The sequence below is a fragment of the Hemitrygon akajei genome, chromosome 19 (genome assembly GCF_048418815.1).
Source record: "Hemitrygon akajei chromosome 19, sHemAka1.3, whole genome shotgun sequence".
Lineage (NCBI taxonomy): Eukaryota > Metazoa > Chordata > Chondrichthyes > Myliobatiformes > Dasyatidae > Hemitrygon > Hemitrygon akajei.
In genome coordinates this window covers 63,869,121-63,887,958 of record NC_133142.1, presented here as the reverse complement: position 1 = coordinate 63,887,958, position 18,838 = coordinate 63,869,121, and the positions used below count along the sequence as shown (strand labels likewise).

Genomic DNA, 18,838 nt, shown 5'->3' with positions numbered 1-18,838 from the left:
CCTTCTTAGGAAGTACATTCGACTCTGTGCCTTCCTGCACAAGGCATCTGTGTTGGCAGTCCAGTCAAGCTTCTCGTCTAATGTGTGGGTTTCCACCCACAGTCCAAAGACATAGGTTAATTGGTTGTTATAAATTGTACCATGATTAGGCTAGGGTTAAATTGGTGTGTCACTAGGCATCGCAGCTTGAAGGGATACAAGGGCCTGTTCTGCGCTGTATCTCTAAATAAAATTTTAAAAGATAATCTCAATAGTGCAGGTAAGTAGGCTAATCAGCCATAGGTAAAAAGCTCCTAATGTATAGGAATGTGATAGAACTTGGGGGGTATGGTATGGGGAAAAGAATGATGTAATTATTGTAGGATTAGTGTAAAGGATGGTTGATGATCAGCATGGACTTGACGGACTGAAGTTCCCGTTTGTATCCCATCCGACTCTATGACTTCAACTGTAAGATCTTGGTCTAGTGCCTCAGCCAAAAGGCTTGCACTCAAGTGTCAGTCAAGATCTTCAGTCGGAAATCTAAGCTGCGACCTGATGGAAATTTTCCATTATCATGAAATATCACCATCTCCAACAGCACTGATCTATATTCAAAGCCTCTCCGCCATTTTGTCCACATATTTTCAGGGCTGGTCAGCAGATTTTGGATCTCAGGTTAAATTTAACATTGGCTCAAATGTGTATTATTTTGTACACTGTCCTAATTTTCTGTAAATTCTTAAGAAAATTAAATTTATTACACAGGATGTACAAGGATATTTTGATTTACCCTCACTTTTTTGTGTTGTTATGGTCGGGTTTCACTTTCACCACCGTCTCTTTTGTTTTGACATACTTATCTCCTTCTATTATATTTTTATCCTCTAGGATACATAAAAATATTCCAGACTTGACTTTTAGTTGCAATGGTATTCCAATTTTCTCTTTCATAAACCTTCTCAGTGAATGCCTTGATCAAGTCCTTGGAACGGTTTACAAGTAGTCACATGTCCTGCACAGAGCTCTTACTTACTTACTACCTGTTATGCCGCTGGTGTTTAGGGCAGCAATGAAGGTGTTCCATCTCTGACATGTTCAGTGCTTCGTCAAAATGCTGAGCTTCCCCTCAGTTTTCACTACTGTCAGTCATGGAGACTCAAGAATGCTGCTGCACATACAGTAGATGAAGAAGGATTCTTCACTGCTGTTTCCATAACTCTTTGACTAGTCAGGGTTTTTATCCAAGGTGAACACCTGAACCTGGAGGACTGGTGGACCACTCTTAGTCTGTCCTCTACCCTTTGTCCTGTTTTTGTATGACCCTGCCAAGAGCCAAAGCATAAGTCCCTGACTCTTGGTCACTGAGGCACACAAACCTCCAAACCACAACAAGGTTGTGGTCCTCTAGGAGCACAGACCTCTGTGTACTGGAAATTAAGGTCTCCATTGGTTGGGTTTGATAATGGATGTGACGTACAAGCTATGTGATATGCAAGCCAGGGCAATGCAATATGGAGAGCAAGCTATTGCCCGTGTAGCAGGCTCCCCCTCTCCATGCACCTGATGAATCCAAAGGAACAGCAGAGACTGATACAGTTTGGCACCAGCAGTGTTACAAGAGTTGTCAGTCAGTGTTGATCTCAACGTAGGACTGTCTTAGGAACTCCAGCTCTGGATTTTCCCTCGGGGCTTACTCATGAAGCCTTCCCTATGAATAGGTATGGACACAAGGCAGTGGAGGTTTAAGTTCAAAGTTTTCCTTCTCTTAGATGAGCTGCCAACCATGGCCAATGAGCCCCATCTGTCAGGAACAACTAATTTTAAGGTGCCAGTAATCTGCCTTTGCCCCTTCTGTCAGTAGAAACAGTTCCACAGGGCTTAGTAGCTAAGTCACAAGTAAAGGCCAGGAGTTGGACTAGGTTGTCAGAGGCTATTTGAGATGCATGCCATTCAGAGTATTTAATAGGTCGCGGGAGCTTCCCCCACTACCACCTGCCCCCCCCCCCCAATCCTTGGCTACGACAACCTTAAAGAACTTGAACTAGAAATGTATACCAGGAATTTGGTCGTAATATCTACATATATCACAGGTGTTCCCATCCACTTAAATGATGCACTGAGCACTAGAGATGAGTTTTTATTAGATACTACCAGTCTATCAGGCTCCAAAGTTGACCCTGTCAATCCAATTAACTAATGGATGGACAATTGCAGTAAGAGGTGATTACTCATTGGCAAAGAGTCTCAGCAAGTACCAGTCTAACAGCGAGTGGTAAACATAAAATACACTGCAGATGCTGTGGTCAAATCAACATGTATAACACACTGGAAGAGCTCAGCAGGTTGGGCAGCATCCCTGGAAATGAGCAGTCAACGTTTCGGGCCAAGACCCTTCGTCAGGACTGAAGAGGGAGGGGGCAGGGGCCCTATAAAGAAGGTGGGGGGAGGGTGGGAAGGAGAAGGCTGGTAGGTGTCAGGTTAAAAATCAATCAGAGGAAAGATCAAGGGGTGGGGGAGGGGAAACAGGGAGGGGATAGGCAGGAAAGGTGAAGAAGGAATGTAAGGGGAAAGCACTATGGGTAGTAGTAGAAGGCAGAATCATCAGGGGTGATAGGCAGCTGGAAGAGGAGGCAGAGTGAAACCGGGATGGGGGAAGGGAATTACCCGAAGTTGGAGAATTCAATGTTCATGCCAAGGGGCTGGAGACTACCCAGACGGTATATGAGGTGTTGCTCCTGCAACCTGAGTTTGGCTTCATCATGGCAGTAGAGGAGGCCATGTATGGACATATCCGAATGGGACTGTGAAGCAGAGTTGAAGTGGGTGACAACCGGGAGATCCTGTCTGTTGTGGCGGACGGAGCGGAGGTGCTCGACGAAGCGGTCCCCCAATCTGCGTCGGGTCTCGCCGATGTAGAGTAGGTCACACTGGGAGCACCGGATGCAATAGATGACTCCAACAGACTCACAAGTGAAGTGTTGCCTCACCTGGAAAGACTGTTTGGAGCCCTGAATGGTGGGAAGAGAGGAGGTGTAGGGACAGGTATAACAGCAAGTGATGGTCTTGGACATTTTTCTGGTGATCACAAGACCTTGTTGAATATTGGTAACGTAGTGCAAGTTCAATGGTTTATTGGAAAGACCATGGCCTCTTTTGTAGTGCGAATTAGGCCTCATGAATTCAGGGACTTGGGCTAAATTACCTTTTTTTGTGTGACTGTATGTTTACTGCATATGCCTTGTGCTGTGTGTGACTGTTGATTCTGTGTTTCGTGCCTTAGCTCTGGAGTGACACTGTTTTGTTTGGCTGTACTCATAGGTATTCATGTGTCTCTGAATGACAATTAAACTTGAACTTGAATTGGAATGCACAGTACTTCCTCACTGGAAGTTAGAAGTATATTCATTAGATCATTTAGATATTTAGATATTCATTTAGCTTCAATATAATTATGGAAAAGGATAGGTTTGGACTCAGGGTTCAGATTTTTGATTGGAGAAAGGCTAACTTTGTGGAGATGCGAAAGGATTTAGAAGGAGTGGATTGGGACAGTTTGTTTTATGGGAAGGATGTAATAGAGAAATGGAGGTCATTTAAAGGTGAACTTTTGAGGGTACAGAATCTTTATGTTCCTGTTAGGTTGAAAGGAAAGGTTAAAAGTTTGAGAGAGCCATGGTTTTCAAGGGATGTTGGAAACTTGGTTAGGAAAAAGAGAGAGATCTACAATAAATATAGGCAGCATGGAGTAAATGAGGTACTCGAGGAATATAAAGAATGTAAGAAGAATCTTAAGAAAGAAATTAGAAAAGCTAAAAGAAGATATGAGGTTGCTTTGGCAAGTAAGGTGAAAATCAATCCAAAGGGTTTCTACAGTTATATTAATAGCAAAAGGATAGTGAGGGATAAAATTGGTCCCTTAGGGAATCAGAGTGGACAGCTATGTGCGGAGCCAAAAGAGATGGGGGAGATTTTGAACAATTTCTTTTCTTCGGTATTCACTAAGGAGAAGGATATTGAATTGTGTAAGGTAAGGGAAACAAGTAGGGTAGTTATGGAAACTATGATGATTAAAGAAGAGGAAGTACTAGAGCTTTTAAAGAATATAAAAGTGGATAAGTCTCCCAGTCCTGACAGGATATTCCCTCGGACCTTGAGGGAAGTTAGTGTAGAAATAGCAGGAGCTCTGACAGAAATATTTCAAATGTCATTAGAAACGGAGATTGGCGTATTGCTCATGTGGTTCCATTGTTTAAAATGGGTTCTAAGAGTAAACCTAGCAATTATCAGCCTGTAAGTTTGACGTCAGTGATGGGTAAATTAATGGAAAGTATTCTTAGAGATGGTGTATATAATTATCTGGATAGACAGGGTCTGATTAGGAACAGTCAACATGGATTTGTGCATGGAAGGTCATGTTTGACAAAACTTATTGAATTTTTTGAAGAGGTTACTAGGAAAGTTGACGAGGGTAAAGCAGTGGATGTTGTCTATATGGATTTCAGTAAGGCCTTTGACAAGGTTCCGCACGGAAGGTTAGTTAGGAAGGTTGAATCATTAGGTATTAATATTGAAGTAGTAAAATGGATTCAACAGTGGCTGGATGGGAGATGCCAGAGAGTAGTGGTGGATAACTGTTTGTCAGGTCGGAGGCTGGTGACTAGTGGTGTGCTTCAGGGATCTGTACTGGGTCCAATGTTGTTTGTCATATACATTAATGATCTGGATGATGGGGTGGTAAATTGGATTCGTAAGTATGCAGATGATACTAAGGTAGGTGGCGTTGTGGATAATGAAGTAGGTTTTCAAAGCTTGCAGAGAGATTTAGGCCAGTTAGAAGAGTGGGCTGAAAGATGGCAGATGGAGTTTAATGCTGATAAGTGTGTGGTGCTACATTTTGGTAGGAATAATCAAAATAGGACATACATGGTAAATGGCAGGGCTTTGAGGAATGCAGTAGAACAGAGTGATCTAGGAATAATGGTGCATAGTTCCCTGAAGGTGGAATCTCATGTGGATAGGGTGGTGAAGAAAGCTTTTGGTATGCTGGCCTTTATAAATCAGAGCATTGAGTATAGAAGTTGGGATGTAATGTTAAAATTATACAAGGCATTGGTGAGGCAAAATTTGGAGTATTGTGTACAGTTCTGGTCACTGAATTATAGGAAAGATGTCAACAAAATAGAGAGAGTATAGAGGAGATTTACTAGAATGTTACCTGGGTTTCAGCACCTAAGTTACAGGGAAAGATTGAACAAGTTAGGTCTTTATTCTTTGGAGCGTAGAAGGTTGAGGGGGGACTTGATAGAGATATTTAAAATTATGTGGGGGATAGACAGAGTTGACATGGATAGGCTTTTTCCATTGAGAGTAGGGGAGATTCAAACAAGAGGACATGAGTTGAGAGTTAAGAGGCAAAAGTTTAGGGGTAACACGAGGGGGAACTTCTTTACCCAGAGAGTGGTAGCTGTGTGGAATGAGCTTCCAGTAGAAGTGGTAGAGGCAGGTTTGATATTGTCATTTAAAGTAAAATTGGATAGGTATATGGACAGGAATGGAATGGAGGGTTATGGGCTGAGTGCAGGTCGGTGGGACTAGGTGAGAGTAAGCATTCAGCACGGACTAGATGCGCCGAGATGGCCTGTTTCCATGCTGTAATTGTTATATGTTATATGGTTATATCATTAATCTGATTATATCATATCATAGAGTGGGGTAAATTGGCTGGTTGAATGGTGTTGCAATAACCTTGCATTCAATGTCAGTAAGACCAAGGAAATGATTGTGGACCATAGGAAGGGGAAGTTGAGGAAACACGCACCAGTTCTCATTAAAGGATCAGAAGTGGAAAGAGTGAGCAGTTTCAATTTCCTGGGTGTAAGCATCTCACAAGATCTATCCTGAGCCCAACATATTGATGTAATTACAAAAGGACACAACAGCAACTATATTTCATTAGGAGTTTGAGGAGAATTGGTATGTCACCAATGACTCAAGCAAATTTCTACAGGTGTACTGTGGAGAGCATTCTAACTAGTTTCATCACCAACTGGTATGGAGGGGGGAACACTGCACAAGATCAGAAAAATCTGTAGAAATTCATACACTCAGCCAGCTCCCTCATGGACACTATCCTCCCCTGCATCAAGGACATCGTCAAAAGGCTATGCCTTAAAGAGATGGCATCCATCATTAAGGATCCTCATCATCCAGGACATGCTTTCTTCTCATTACTACCATGAGGGAGGAAGTACAGGAGCTTGAAAACACACACTCAGCATTTTAGGAACAGTTTCTTCCTCTCTGCCATCAGATTGCTGAATGGTCCATTAATTATTTTTGCTCTCTTCTTACACTACTTACTTTATTTAATTTATATATTTTCTATTCCTATATTAATAATATGATTAATATACAATATGTTGTAATTTATAGTTTATGATTATGTACTCTAATGTACTGCTGCTGCTAAGCAGAAAATTTCATGATATATGCCAGGGATATTAAACCTCGTTCTGATTCTGTACCATTCAGCCCATTGCAGCTTCCAACAGAACGTCTCTTAGTTGTATTCTATGCCTCTTTCCCAAAAGCTTAGCCAATTCTCTTTTGAAAGGCCAGATTGATTCTATTCCACAAACTCTTCTGTGATTGTCTCTACATCATAATCCCACAGGACGAGTTCTGAATGCAGTTCACTGACCTTACTTGCCACTCTGTGCATTTACACGGGTAGTTCCTAAACCTGTCTTTGTATTTCTCTCAGTCTCTCATTTGTCCCTATGTAACCTTGTTTCACTATTTTTGAGAATACTGACACTTCACTCCTTTGTGGCCTTTTTTCTATTACCATACAAAATCGGTGTCACAGTAGTGATGTGGTTACTGCAGTATTTTACAGCAGCAGCTATAAGATCGGGGTTCAATTCCCACCGTTGCCTTTAAGGAGTCTGTATGTTTCCCACATGGGTTTCCTCTGGATGCTCCAGTTTCCACGTACCTTCCAAAAACATAGGGGTTAAGGTTAGTGAGTTATGGGCATGCTACACTGGTGCCAGATATATGGTGACACTTGAGACTGCCAGCACAATCTTCACTGATTTGATTTGACTCAAATAACACATTTCACTGTATGGTTTGATGTACATGTGACAGAGAAAGCTAATTTTCACCCTTTATCTTAAGGCTGGTGCCCACCTCTTCAGCAATTTACAAAAAAAATCTTGAGCTTCAAGAGGAGTTTCAGAAAGGAGCCGTAAAAATACATGAAAGAGAGTAACTTTCAGAGGTACAGAGGGAAAGCAGCGGAATGGAATAACTGTATTATTCAGAATAACTTCAGATGCAGAGACAAAGCAGCAGAATAGAATAACTGGATGCTCCTCAAAACAGCTGGCAAAAAAAATTGATGGGACAAATCTGCATCAGAACCTTTAGATTCCGTGGCTCCCAACATTCACAGTAATGAACAGATTGAGAAAATTAGGATCACTGGATCCAAAATAATTTTCTTAAATGTTAAAGGATGTTCAAAGTTCAAACTACATTTATTATCAAAGTGGGTATACCATATATAACCTTGAGATTAATTTTCTTGCAAGCAGTGACAGGTAAATAAAGAAATACAATAACATCCATGAAAAAACACACATAGCAAAGGCAGAGTTCCTAAAAGTGAGTCTACAGGCTGTAGAGTTAGTTTAGCGGTGAGGCAAGTGAACGGAAATGGGAGGTGAAATTAAAATGTGTAGCCACTGGGAGATGCCGCTTGTTCTGGCGGTCGGAGCATTGATGCTCAGCGAAGACCTGACGTAGATTGGGAGACCACTTTTAATTCCACTTCCCATTCCCATTCCAATTTGTCCATCCATGGCCTCCTCCACTGTCGTGATGAGGCCACATTTGGGTTGGAGGAATATTATATTCCATTTGGGTAGCCTCCAACCTGATGGCATGAACATCGATTTCTCAAACTTCCTCTAATGCCTCCCCCGCCTTCACCATTTCCCACCCCCTTTTCCCCCTCTCATGTTATCTCCTTGCCCCTCCACCCCATTGCCTCTTTTTAGTGGTCTCCCCCTCCCACTTTTTTCTTTCTTCTATGGCCTTCTGTCTCTTTCACCAATCAACTTCATAGCTCTTTGCTTCATCCCTTCCCCTCCATGCTTCACATATTGCCTGATGTTTCTCTCTCCCCTTCCCCCACCTTTCAAATCTACTCCTCAGCCTTTTTTTCCCCCAGTCCTGCCAAAGGGTTTCAGCCTGAAATGTCAACTGCACATGTTGCCTGGCCTGCTGGGTTCCTCCGGCATTCTGTATGTGTTGTTACAGTTCATTTTCTGAGGGAGCAGATGGTGGACTGAACTGAAAACACGTGTTTTTAACATTGTTGTTCTCTGCTTACTGGGAGATTTCAACTAACTGATGTTTTTTTAAGGCAGGATTGTAAAACATGGATGAAAAACATTTAAAGCCTATCATATCTCACTTTAAAATAAATTTCAGGGAAAGATCCACATTTTGTGCATTGACTGAGATCTCCTAGATGTAGGGAGAGTTTAATTGTCACATACAGCACTCAGAAATGAAGATATACAAAGACTGGGGATTAATAACAAATTTCATGTGATGATCTTTGTGAAGCCTTACTGAAGTAAATCAGGATGCCAAAAGGATAATCCTGTAATTGCATAGAACGCTAGAAATACTCAGCAGGTCAGGGAGCACCCGTGGAGAAAAGAACAGAGCTATTATTTCAGGCTAACTAATTGTCATCATTTCAAAAACTCTACACTGGAAGACATTCAGCCCTTCGACTATATCCAGCAATTTCCTTACTCTGATCCCCTCAATTGCTTCCAACAACTATGCACTCCTACCAATGTGCCAATCTCTTACCAATATGCCTGCATATCCTACACCCAAATCCTTCCTCATTGTCACAATCTCCTTGCAGTGAAGGCTCGTCCTCCTTGTTGTGAAGTCCAAAAATGTCATGGTATTCACTCCTCAATACCTGGCAATTTCATCTGATTGGCTGTACGACAGGAAATTTAAAAAAAACATACAAATGTGACCAACATTAATATCAGCAATATCACCCTTTCTTGTGAACTTTGTGTCCCTATTAACCTGATTTAGAATCAAAATAAGGTTTATTGCTGCTGACATTATGGCATGAACTTTTTTGTTTTGCAGCAGTAGTGCAGAGTAACCCTAAACTGTAAATTACAAAAAGAATATTTTTTAAAATACTTGAAAAAGAGCAAAATAGTGAGGGAGCATGCATACATTCATTGTCCATTCAGAAATATGATGGCAGATTTCCTAAAAATGTTCAGTGTGTGTCTCTGGGCTCCTGTACCACCTCTTAGATGGTAGTAATGAGAAGAGGGCATGTCCTGGATGGTTAGGTGCTTCATGGTGGATGCTACTTTCTTGAGGCATCGCCTTTTGAGGATGTCCTCAATGCTGGATAATGCCCACGGTAGAGTTTACAACTCTAGATAGGTGAGTTTACAACTCTCTACAGTTTTTTCGCTCCTGTATATTAGTGCATCCATACCAGCCAGTGATGCAACCAGTCAGAATGCTCTCCATGGTATATCTGTAGATATTTGCTTGTGACGAATCTTCTCAAACTCCTAATGCAATGTAAGTGCTGTAATTGCTGTAATTACATTAATATGTTGGGCCCAGGATAGATCTTCAGAGGTGTTGACGTCCAGGAACTTGAACCTGTTCACTCTTCCCACTGCTGACCACTCGATGAAAACTGTTGGTAACCTTGGACCTTTGTGCATTACCAACTCTACCCCATCCAACAGAGTTCTGTTAACTGCACATTATATCTTCAGTAGAATGGATCTAGATAATATCATAAGTGATTCAGCATAAAAGAAGGCTGCCATTATACTTGTGCCAGCCCTTTGAAAATGCCAAGTATTTACACCCTTTCACCTTAGCTCTACTTAACTTACTTTTTTCTTTTACATATTTAGCTATTTTATCTTCAAAAGTTATAAATGAATCTGGTACTACTACTCTTTAAAAGTCAAAGTATATTCATTAGCAAATTACGAATATGTTGCATTGTTCTACTTTGAGACTCATTTGCTTGCAGGCATATACAGGAAAATATGGAAAAAGATTGAATTTATGAAATATTCTACATAAGCAAAGACTGACAACCAATGTGCAAAAGGAGACAAATTGTGCAAATAAAAAATAAATAATACTGAGATCATGAGTTGTGGAGATCTTGAAAGTGAATCCATAGGTTGTGGAATCTGTGCTGAGCGAAGTTATCCACAATGGTTGAGGGGTAATAACCATTCCTGAACCTGGTAGTTCTTGGTGGGTCCTGTACTGCCTTCCAGATGCTAGTAATGAGAAGAGAGCATGGCCTGGGTGGTGGAGGTCCATGATGATGGATGCTTCTTTCTTTCTTGTGGCAGTGCTCCATGTAGATGTGCTCAATGGTTCCATGTAAATGTGTTCCAGAAGTGACTTGCAGATCAGAGCCACTGTGTTACCAGAATCAGAATCAGATTTAATATCACTGGCATATGTCATGAAATTTGTTGTATTGCGGCAGCAGTACATTGCAATCCACAATAAACTATAAATTACAATAAGAAATATACTGTATTGTATATTTATAATTTAAATATGTAGTATTCATGGATTCATTGTCCATTCAGAAATCTGACAGCAGAGGAGAAGAAGCTGTTTCTGAAATATTGAGTGGGTCTTCAGGCTCCTGTACCTCCTCATTGATGGTAGCAATGAGAAGGGGGCATGTCCTGGGTGATGGAGGTCCTTAATGATAGATGTCATCTTTTTGATTCTTCTTCTGTCACTCTACTTCTGGAGATGTTTTCTATGATTAGTGAATCACTAAATAAAAGAATCACTCCAGCACGTGAGGCTGTTCAGTCCATCAAGTCTGTGCTAGTCCCAAGCAAGGTCCCATTTTTCTGCTCTTTCCCTCTCATTTTTCCAAATTATTTCCCATCAGGTGCCTGTGTGCACAAGAGCAACAAACTGAGCTGGTGAGTCACGTCACCTGTCAGCATTGATGTGACAGATGAAATATTTTTATCCTTGTCCTAATCTTTTTGAATTCCTATTATAAATGTTAGAATGAACTCCTCTTTAAACATTAACCAATACTTATTTTGGTGGCCAGCTGCAGAACATAGGAACCTTAACATAAAAGCATGGATTTTTTTATGGCATTACAGGCTGCTCTACTTATCAAAACTAGTCTAGCTCCTAGAGGAGTGATCCTATCCATTCCCTTGCTCTTCTCTTCACCCACGGCCCTGTTTTTTTTTTCCGGTTGCCTGTCCAATTCCCATTGGAAATCCTTGACTGACTCTCTTTTAACCATAGGGGGAGTGATCCAGCTCATGACCACTTTGTACCTTTCTTTACAATCACCTCGTACGTTCTGCCCAAAGCTTAAAGCTATAACTTGAATCCAATAACACTCTGCAAATGGAGATAATTTCTCTCTACCTACACAAACTACCGGTACATGGATTAAGTGTACCTAATAAGTCAAGATTAGGCACACCTGCTCATTAATGCAGATATCTGATTAGCCAATCATGGGGCAGCAACTCATTGTAGTAAAGCATGCAGACATGGTCAAGAGGTTCATTTGTTGTTCAGAAAAACACCAGAATGGGGAAGAAATATGATCTTAGTAACATTGACTGTGGAATGATTATTGGTGCCAGACAGTATAGTTTGAGTGTCTCAGAAACTGCTGATCTCCTGAGATTTTCATGCACAACAGTCTCTAGAGTTTACAGAGAATGTTGCAAAAAACAAAAAGATATCCAGTGAGTAGTAGTTCTGTCGGCAAAGATTCCTTGTTAATGAGAGAGGTTAAAAGAGAATGGCCAGGCTCGTTCAAACTGACGGGAAGACAACTATAACTCAAATAAACGTTTTACAACAGTGGTGTTTAGAAAAGCACAACACATTGAACCTTGAAGTGGATGAAGACCAAAAACATACAGAGTGAATGTTGTCTGTAAATACAATTCATAATTTTAATGAATTAATTATTTTATCAATGTGCTGATTCAAAGGTTACAATTGGTAAGAGTGCTTTGTTAAGTGAAGGGTCTTGAACACGTTCATAAGTAGTGTAGAGGTACTTCTTCCCCCAAACTGCTCAGAGTTTTATATGTGTTATGTCTATTTGCAGCTCCTGAGGTAGTTGGACGACAGAAATATGGACGACCAGTGGACTGCTGGGCTATTGGAGTGATCATGTATATACTGTACGTATGACATCACTTAGATTCATCATTAGAGGAGGGAATGGGAAATGGTTTTTAATTGCTAGCATTTAGTAGTGAGGTGTATAAAGCTTCCCAGGAAGACCTTCACAAGTTAAAATAGCAATATTGCCAATTTAATTTTATTTTTGATCATCCCCACCTTTGTGCTATCTTAGTTTGAATGTTGTTCAAGCTACAGATGTATAAAAATTTAGTCCGGTCATATCTGAGCACTGTGTGTTGTTCTGGTTGCCACACAACAAAAGGGATGTGGAGACTTTGGAGAAGATGCAGCAGAAGTTCAGCAGGATGTTCCCTGGACTGAAGAGCATTAACCCATAAGGATAGGTTGAACAAACTTTGATTGTTTTCTCAAGAACTTTAAGTATATAAAATTAAGAGAGGCAAAGACATAGATCATAGAACAGTACAGTACAATACAGGTTCTTCGGCCCACAATATTGTGCCAACCTTTTAACTGTCTCCAAAATCAATCCAACCCTTCCCTCCTAAATAGGCTTCATTTCTCTATCATCCATGTGCCTTTCTAAGAGTCTCTTAAATGCCCATAATGTATCTGCCTCTACCACCACCTTTGGCAATGCCTCTCTATATAAAAATCCTACTTCTGACATCTCCTCCTATGCTTTCCTTCAATCACCTTAAAATTATGTCCTCTTGTATTAGCCATTTGCACCTTGGGGGGAGAAAGCATTGGCTTTATCTCTGTCTACCATTTTATGTACCTCTATCAAGTCACCTCTCATCTTCCTTCTCTTCAACTTTTCAAAAGAGAAAAGCCCAGCTCACTCAATCTCGGGATGGAAATGTCAAAGACTGAAGGGCATAGGTTTAAAGCGAGAAAGGGAAAGTTTTAAGAACATTCATAAGGTTTTTTTTTTTGGCACCGAAAATGTTATAAGTAGACACATTAGCAATATTTAAGAGGCATTTAGACAATCATATGGTGAAAAGGAATAGAGGGATATCGACCATGTGGAAGTGAATGGAATTAATTAAATTGACATCATGGTCAGTGTAGACTCCATACATTAAAGGGTCTGCTCATGTGCTGTACTATCAATTAGATAACCCCTCATTCTTCTGAATTCTAGTGAATACAAGCCCAGAGTCATCAAATGTTCTTTAAGCCATTCATCCTGGAATCATTTTCATGAACCTCCTTTGAACCCTCTCCAGTTTCAGCATATCCTTTCTAAAATGAGGGGCCCCAACATTGTTCTCAGTACTCAAAGTGAGGCCTCACCCATGCTTTATAGTTACCAACATTATATCCTTGCATTTATATTCTAGTCCTCTTGAAACCGCATTTGCCTTCCTCAGCACAGATACAACCTGCAAGTTAACATTAGGGAACCCTGCACAAGGACTCCTAAGTCCCCTTGTGCCTCAGTTTTTTATATTTTCTCTCCATTTAGAAAATAGTCAGCCCTTTTATTTCTTTTACTGAAGTGCATGTCTATACACTTTCCAACATTGCATTCCATCTGCCACTTCTATGCCCATTCTCCTAATCTTTCTGTAGTCTCTCTACTTCCTCAAACCTACCTGCCCCTCTACCTATCCTCATATCATCTGCAAACTATGCAACAAAGTCATGAATTCCATCATCCAAATCATTAACATGGAACGTAAAAAGTTTCAGTCTCAACACAGACTCTGTAGAACACCACTAGTCACCAGCAGCAAACCAGAAAAGCCTTCCTTTATTCCCACTCATTGCCACCTGCTAATTTATCCATGCTAGAACCTTTCCCATAATACTATGAGCTCATAGCTCGTTAAGCAGACTCATATGTGGTACCTTGACAAAAGCCTTCTGAAAATCCAAGTACACAACATCAACCAATTCTCCTTTGTACTTGTTATTTCTTCAAAGAATTCCAACAGATTTAACCATAGAACCATAGAACACTACAGCACAGTACAAGCCCTTCAGCCCTCCATGTTGTGCCGACCCATATAATCCTTTAAAAAAAAGTACTAAACCCACACTACCTCATAACCCTCCATTTTTCTTTCATCCATGTGCCTGTCCAAGAGGATCTTAAATACCCCTAATGTTTTAGCCTCCACCACCATCCCTGGCAAGTCATTCCAGGCATTCACAACCCTCTGTGTAAAAACCTTACCCCTTATGTCTCCCCTAAATTTTGTACATCTGCCCTCTGGTGTTTGCTATTGGTGCCCTGGGAAACAGGTACTGACTATCCACCCTATCTATGACTGTCATAATCTTGTAGACCTCTATCAAATCCCTTCTCATTCTTCTACGCTCCAAAGAGAAAAGTCCCAGCACTTGTTCTCCAATCCAGGCAACATCCTGGTAAATCTCCTCTGCACCCTCTCCATAGCTTCCACATCCTTCCTATAATGAGGTGACCAGAATTGAACTCTAAGTGTGGTCTCACCAGAGATTTGTAGAGTTGCAACATGGCCTCTCTACTCTTGAACTCAATCCCCCTGTTAATGAAGCCTAGCAACCCATAGGCCTTCTTAACTACCCTATCAACCTGTGCAGCGACCTTGAGGGATGTATGGATTTGAACCCCAAGGTCCCTTTGTTCATCCACACTTTTAAGTAACTGACCATTAATCCTGTACTCAGTCTTCTGGTTTGTCCTTCCAAAATGCATCACCTCACACTTGTCCGGATTGAACTCCATCTGCCATTTTTCTGCCCAACTCTGCAGCCTGTCTATATCCTCTTGTAACCTTCAACCACCTACAGCTCCATCCACAACTCCTCCAATCTTCATGTCATCCGCAAACTTACTCACCCATCCTTCCACCTCTACATCCAGGTCATTTATAAAAATCACAAATAGCAGGGGTCCCAGGACAGATCCCTACGGCACTCCACTAGTCACCGACCTCCAGGCAGAATACTTTCCTTCCACAACTACCCTCTGCTTTCTTCCTTTAAGCCAATTTTTTATCCAAACAGCCAAGGTTCCACTTATCCCATGCCTCATGACTTTCTGGATGAGTCTCTCATGAGGGACCTTGTCAAATGCTTTGCTAAAGTCCATGTAGACCACATCCACTGCCCTACCCTCATCAATCTCTTTTGTTACCTCTTCAAAAAACTCAATCAGGCTCGTGGGGCACAATCTTCCCTTCACAAAACCATGTTGACAATCCATGAGTAGACTGTACTTCTCCAAATGCTTGTAGATCCTATCCTTAAGAACCCTTTCCAGTAGTTTGCAGACCACCAACGTAAGACTCACCAGTCTATAGTTCCCAGGTGTCTCCCTATTACCTTTTTTAAACAAGGGAACTACATTTGCTATTCTCCAGTCCTCCAGCACTTCCCCTGCAGCCAAAGAGGATTCAAAGATCATAGCTAATGCTCCTGCGATCTCTTCTCTCAATTCCCACAACAACCTGGGGTGTATCATATCCGGCCCTGGAGATTTATCAATCTTAATGTTTTTAAAAAGATCTAGCACTTCTTCTTCCTTAATCTCCACATTGTCCAGCACACAGGCCCACTCTACTTCAACCTCATCCTGATCAAGATCCTTTTCACTTGTGAATACTGAAGCAAAGTATTCATTTAGGACCTCACCAGCCTCCTCCGCCTCCAGGCACATGTTGCCCTCTTTATCCTTTAGTGCTCCCACCTTCGTTCTTGTCATCCTCCTATTCTTCACATACACATAGAACGCCTTGGGGTTCTCCTTAATTCTGCATGCCAAGGCCTTCTTATGCCCCCTTCGAGCTCTCCTAAGTCCTTTCTTTACCTCCTTCCTGGCTACCCTATATTTCTCATAAGCCCCTCCTACTTTCTGCTTCTTATATCTAACATATGCATCCATTTTCCTCTTGACGAGTTGCCTCATATGTTTCTTCAGCCACGGTTCCCTTTTCCTACCATTTTTTCCTTGCCTCAGTGGGACAAATCTATCCTGAACCCAGCTCAAGTGGTCCCTAAATTTCTCCCACATTACTTCTGTGCTTTCCCCTTTGAACATCTGTTTCCAATTTACTCTCGCTAGTTCCTGCCTCATCCCTTCAAAGTTAGCCCTTCCCCAGTTAAGCACTTCACCATTTCATCTGATTTTATCCCTTTCCATAGCTATGCTGAAGCTAAGGGAGTTGTGGTCACTCTCACCAAAATGCTCCCCCACCAAGAGGTCTGTCACCTGACCAGGTTCATTACCCAGAACTAGATCCAGTATAGCCTCTCCTCTCGTCAGCCAGTCCACATACTGTGTCAGGAATCCTTCTTAAACACACCTGACAAATTCAGCCCCATGTATCCCCCTTGCACTCAGGAGGTGCCAGTCAATATGAGGGAAGTTGAAATCACCCATAACTACTACCCTGTATTTCCTGCACCATTCTAAAATCTGCCTGCTTATCTGCTCCTCGGTGTCCCAAGGGCTATTTGGGGGCCTATAGACTACTCCCAGCACAGTGATTGATCCCTTCCTATTCCTGACTTCCACCCAGACTGACTCCGTGGACACTCCTTCTGCAGCGTCCTCCCTTTCTATAGCCGTGATACTATCCCTGACCAGCAATGCCACTCCCCCTTTTCTACCCCCCATCCTATTCCTTTTAAAACACCTGAACCCCGGGACCTGCATCATCCAATCCTGCCCTTCATCCAACCAAGTTTCAGTAACGGCCACAACATCATAGTTCCACGTACTAATCCATGCGCTAAGTTCATCCTCCTTGTTCCTAATACTCCTAGCATTGAAGTAGACACATTTCAACCCCTTTAACTGGCTACAATTATGTTCTGTCCCCTGCCTGTCCTTCCTCATCAACTCAGAACTCTTAGCATCATGCCCTTGTCCTTCTACCTTAATCCCTGCACTCACATTCTGATTCCCACCCCACTGCCAAACTAGTTTAAACCCTCCCCAACAGCTCTATCAAACCTGCCCGCCAGGATATTGGTCCCCCTGGGATTCAAGTGCAACCCGTCCTTTTTGTACAGGTCACACCCGCCCCAAAAGAGGTCCCAATGATCCAGAAATCTGAATCCCTGTCCCCTGCTCCAATCCCTCAGCCACGCATTTATCCTCCACCTCATTCTATTCCTATTCTCACTGTCACGTGGCACAGGCAGTAATCCCGAGATTACTACCTTTGAGGTCCTGCTTTTCAACTTCCTTCCTAACTCCCTGTACTGTTCTTTCAGGACCTCTTCCCTTTTCCAATATGTACCACGACCTCTGGCTGTTCTCCCTCCCACCACAGGATCTCTTGGACAAGATCAGAAACATCCCGGACCCTGGCACCTGGGAGGCAAACTACCATCTGAGTTTCTTTCCTGCGTCCACAGAATCGCCTGTCTGACCCCCTGACTATAGAGCCCCCTATCACTACTGCCTTCCTCATCCTTTCCCTACCCTTCTGAGCCACAGGGCCAGACTCTGTGCCAGAGGCACTGCCACTGTCGCTTGCCCCAGGTAGGCTGTTCCCCCCAACAGTACTCAAACAGGAGTACTTATTGTCAAGGGGTACAGCCACAAGAGTACTCTCTAGTACCTGACTCTTCTCCTTCACCCTCCTGACTGTGACCCATTTCTCTATCCCCCTTTGTCAGACAATTTTTTTCCTTGAGGAAACCATGCTGACTACAGCCTATTTTATCATATGCCTTTAAATAGCTTGAGACTTCGTCCTTAAATATCGACTTCAACATCTTCCCAACCACAGGTGTCAGACTAACTGGCCAATAGTTTTCTTTCATCTGCCTCTCTCTCTTCTTAAAATGTGGTTGACATTTGTAATTTTCCAGTCTTCTAGAACCATTCCAGAATCTAGTGATTCTTGAAAGATCATTACTAATGCCTCCATAATCTCTTCAGTCACCTCTTTCAGAACTCTGGGGTGTACACCATCTGGTACAGGTGACTTATCTACCTTCAGACCTTTCAGTTTCTCAAGAATCTTCTCTCTAGAACAGATAACTTCACACACTTCAAGACCCCTGACACCTGGACCTTCTACCAGAATCAGAATCAGGTTTATTATCACTGGCATGTGATGTGATATTTGTTAATTTAGCAGCAGCAGTTCAATGCAATACATAATCTAGCAGAGAGAAAATAAATAAATAAAACAAAACATAATAAATAAATAAGTAAATCAATTGCATATATTGAATAGGTTTAAAAAATGTGCAAAAACAGAAATACTGTATATTTAAACAAAAACTACTCGTATCATCCACAGTGATGACTGATGCAAAATACTTATTCAGTTCATCCACTATTTTGTTGTCCCCCATTACTACCTCTCCACCATCATTTTCCAGCAGCCTGATATCTATTCTCGCCTCTCTGTCACACTTTATGTATCTGAAGGAACGGTTGGTAGCCATTTTTAATATTATTAACTAGCTTACTTTGATATTCAATCTTTATCTTCATGACTTTTTCGTTGCCTTCTGTTGGTTTTTAAAAGTTTTCGAATTCTCTAACTTCCTACTAATTTTTGACTTATTATTTGCCCTCTCTTTGACTTTGATGTTGACTTTCACTTCTCTCGTTAGACACAGTTGTGTCATTTTG

General features: G+C 41.7%; 1 protein-coding gene across 5 annotated transcripts in view; it reads left to right on the top strand.

Annotated features, from left to right (window-relative positions):
• Nucleotides 1-18,838, top strand: part of LOC140741998 (caM kinase-like vesicle-associated protein) — a 205,551-nt gene that overhangs the window by 165,115 nt on the left and 21,598 nt on the right. For all 5 annotated transcript variants that reach the window (XM_073072655.1, XM_073072656.1, XM_073072652.1 and 2 more), the window contains one exon: nucleotides 12,203-12,278. In XM_073072655.1, coding sequence (XP_072928756.1) covers nucleotides 12,203-12,278 — 76 coding nt within the window. The remainder of the gene's footprint in view (nucleotides 1-12,202; nucleotides 12,279-18,838) is intronic.